This window comes from Dendrobium catenatum, unplaced genomic scaffold (assembly GCF_001605985.2).
Source record: "Dendrobium catenatum unplaced genomic scaffold, ASM160598v2 fragScaff_scaffold_665, whole genome shotgun sequence".
Classification (NCBI taxonomy): domain Eukaryota; kingdom Viridiplantae; phylum Streptophyta; class Magnoliopsida; order Asparagales; family Orchidaceae; genus Dendrobium; species Dendrobium catenatum.
In genome coordinates, this window is record NW_021319127.1 from 4,679,257 (window position 1) to 4,683,593 (window position 4,337).

Sequence of the window (4,337 nt, forward strand, 5' to 3'; positions counted from 1 at the left end):
AGTACTATGGCGGCCACCACCCCTCTCCTCCTCCTCCTCCTCCTCCTCCTCCCCCTCTCCCAAGCCACCACCTTCGTCATAACCAACAACTGCTCTCAAACAATCTGGCCGGCCGCCACCCCCTACGGCGGCGGCCTCCAACTCCTCCCTTCCCAAAACTGGACCATCACCACCAACACCACCAACTCCACCTCCGGCATCATCTGGGCTCGCACCAACTGCACCTTCGATTCCTCCGGCAACGGCACCTGCCTCTCCGGCGACTGCTCCGGCGCCCTCAACTGCACCTCCCGCCCCTCCTCCCCCGTCACCGTCGTCGAATACTCCCTTTACCAATGGGGCAACAACGACTTCTACGACATCTCCCTCACCGACGGATTCAATCTCCCCGTCGCCATTACCCCGACCGGGCCCGGAAATTGCAGCGCGGTGAAGTGCACCGGGAATATCAGCGGCGAGTGTCTGCCGGAGCTGAGGGCGGCCGGAGGGTGCAAGAGTGCTTGCGACGTGTATAAGACCGATGAGTACTGTTGTAATAAGGTGGGAAGCTGCTCGCCGACGAAGTATTCGAGGTTCTTTAAAAGCCTCTGTCCTAATGCTTATAGTTATCCGATGGATGATCCGACCAGCACATTTACTTGTACATCTGGTGGAGATTATAGGGTCACTTTTTGCCCGTAAGGAAACATAATTAACTACATCTGTATGACTGTATGGATTTAGTTTGTATGCGTCGTCTGTGAATTTATGAGAATAAGAGGATATATAGGGGGTGGTTGATGAGATATTGACTATTTTACTTGTTATATATTTTCTATGTATAATGTATTTATTATATTTAAATTATCAGTTTAATTACAGATTATTTTCTTTTTATCATTATTTTGAAAAGAAAATTGGAACATGGTAAGGCCATAAGGAAATTAAATATGGTCATTATTTTTAGCTTTTATGCTATTTTATTTTTCAAATAGCTATCCTATATAGTTTTTATTTCATAACTATTTAAAAAAAAAATTGTGTAAAGAAGATACTTTTATAACAACTTTAAAAAAATTATTTTCTTCATAACGATTTTACAATCACCTTTACAAAAAACTGAAGACATCCAGCCAAATGAACCCATAATCACTATATGTGGGTGAGGAGATGGTTTTTGCATTATGGCTTTATTTGATATAGCTCAAATAAAGCTTCATTGGCATGTAAATATGGCATCAATATACATGTAACTTAACGTATATAAATTATGAATTTTATGCTTGATAACCAAATTTATGTGATCGTTAGCCTAGGCTTTATATGTTGTATGGCATGCATGTTGCACACATGCATGCAAATTTTAGATGCATGCATCACTTCAAGATTTGCTCGTCAGATGCACCACTCTTAGGTTGAGCATCTACACTTCCTTCATTGCTTACATATAGATGACTAAGCTTGATAGTATTTATTAGAATTCTGTTTGTGACGCATCTGATATGATGTCTTGATGTAAACATATAAGTTTCTAATGTGTTTTGCTCCATGATTATCTATGATGATATATAAGTTGCCAGATGTAAGTTTGCTGAAATCGAAGTTCAGGTGCTCCCGGATTTAATTTTTGAAGTTTCCAACTAGCTTTTTGCCTCGAGATTCGTGCCCTATCATCAAGATAATTTTTGCATGACGTATCAATACTAATTTATGATCACTGGGGCTATCTATGATGATGATAGATTGATAGGTTTGAGCTAAATTTTTCATCATGTTAAAATATGCAATCGGCACCAAATGACTTTCTTTTTAAAGCAATATTAAGAAATTACACGATGACTCTTTTGAAAGAGTCCTAAAGAACGTATACGACTTTTACATGCCTAGAAATGCATTGTTGATTTATAATTTTATATCATATATTGATCTTGTGGTTCAATATAGAATTTATGATTTGTTTGGGACAGCTTTCTAGCAGATTTATTTTCCAGATAGCAACTACAATTTTTCTTGGCTATAACTTTTTAATTGTTTTCTTGCATTTTTTTTAATTTTTGGGGTGGAAAGTTACTTTTTATTAGGGGTGTCAAATTTTGACACGACCCGAACCCGACCTGGAAAAATCCGGGTTAGGGTCAACTCGGACCCGAAATGGGTCGGGTTCGGGTTCAACAAATCAACCCGTTTTAAAAATTGGGTCGGGTTCGGGTTGACCCAGCAACCCGAAATTGACCCAAAATTGACACGAAAACTTCTATTTGACTCGGAAACCCGAGATTGACCACATTTTGACCCAAAAATCGAAGATTGACCCGATTTTGACCCGAAAACTAGCAATTTTAGGTGAACTTCGGGTCATTCGAGTCGGGTCGGGTTGACCCGAACCCGAATCGATCGGGTTCGGGTTTGGAAACCTGACCCGTTTTTAAAAATGGGTCGGGTTCGGGTTGGCCCGAACAATTCCGAAGCCGAACCGTTAACCCGAATTGACACCCCTACTTTTTACAACCAGAGTTATTTGGCTACTTATAACAACTTCACAATTAATTTTATAAAATGCTGCAATCGTACCAAATAAATCCTCAAGAGCCGCATTAGATAATATAATTTAAATCAAAGCATTTCATGCGCGTCATTCTCCTTCGTATAATGTATATAAACTTTAGGATGTTTGTCTACTTCGCATCATTTAAGACATGAGGAATTCACTTTTGCAAATAAGGTTATGTTGGTTAGTGACATGCTTAATTAACCCGAGATAGAAAACTTTCTTGAATGGCCACTGAGTATTTCTATATTTTGTTTTTAACGTGATGAGAAGAGACTCTTAGACTAGTTCCCAGAGATTTTTTGATTTCAAAGAGCTTGCTTGGTGCCATATATAAAGAACTGATCGTGGCAAAATTTGATGATCATATATATGTGCCGGTATTAAGAAAAGTCATATTTATAAATTTTTTTATAAGAGTAAAAAAAATAATGAAATATATATATAAACTCTCTCTCTAAATAGAATCTTGTAGAATAGAAAGTTATATTAAAATAAATAATAAAATAAAGGGGGATTTACATATATAGTATACCACAAAAGTCTACTTTGTTTATATATCTATGCTTAAATTTTTATATTTATTTATATAACATTTAAATATAAAATGTATCAAAATTATCACTTATATTTATTTATTTAAAATAAAAAAATTAATGTATGTGCTTTGATGTGATGTATATATTAAAGTAGTATGTATTTTGTAGTATATTTGAAAATCCCCATAAAATAAATCATGATACCATATAGAATCATCTTAATTAAGAAGCATGAAATAATTCCCTCAGGGCAAGAACCTAAAGCATAATTTTTGTGAGCTAGAGCACATGCAATTGTAGAGAAGAAGTGTTAAACATCTTAACATTGTACGAAAATTAGGCACACAAATAAAAGATGAGTATTGAGGGACATCAGATTTTTTTATGTTATTTCACTAGTAATTAATTATTATCAATTACAAATGGAGTCCATCCACATAATTGGAGGAGGTCTGGATATAATGTCATCAATAATATCTTTTGTCTGTCTGGTCATTGTTCTTGAAAAGAGGTACTAAAGACAAACAAGTTCATTATAAATATTGGTGTTGTTATTGAAAGTCCGAGTTAATGACAACAATGTGCATTAATTTTATAAGTGATTGTGTGCGCCAAGCATTGATGTTGGTGGCAACAATGAACGATAAAGTCGATGGTCATTGAAGTTTATGTTAATAACTTGTATTAAATTTATAGACAATAGTTTGTGCATTGATGTTGTTAGTGATGGTAGGTAATGAAGTATATAGAAGTTGATCATCATACTCAAGTGATAGTGATGAGAAGATCATAGCCTTGTGATGGTGGTCAAAAGACTATAGTTAAATGATGGTGATTGGGAGATCATAATTGGGTGATGGTGGTCGGAAGACCATATAGTTAGGTGATGGTGATTGTGAGATCACATTTTGATGATGATGATGATAGAGATGTCATAGTTGATCAACAATAGTTAGCAGATGATCATAATTGGGTAAAAGTGATCAAGTGGTGATCGTATTCAGACAACGGTGGTTACATGACTATAGTCTTACAATTGTGGTCAGATGGGAGATAATGATTAAATGATCGACATCATATTCGGACAATATGGGTCCAAGGATCACAGTTGGAACATGATGGCAAATGACATTAGTCACTCGAAGATAGTGGGATTATTATAGTAGGGTGATAGTGATGAGAGGATTGTATTTAAGAGACTATCATCGGAGGATAGTATCTAGGTGATGACAAACAATGATGATCGGAGAACCGTTATCTGATGATGGAGG

At 36.5% G+C, this 4,337-nt stretch overlaps 1 protein-coding gene across 1 annotated transcript; it reads left to right on the plus strand.

Moving 5' to 3' along the window:
* Positions 1 to 681, plus strand: LOC110092824 (protein P21-like). Its single transcript, XM_020817504.2, has one exon. The coding sequence runs from the start codon at positions 7 to 9 to the stop codon at positions 679 to 681; it is 675 nt and encodes a 224-aa protein (XP_020673163.1). The 5' UTR covers positions 1 to 6.
* The last annotated feature ends 3,656 nt before the right edge of the window (positions 682 to 4,337 follow it).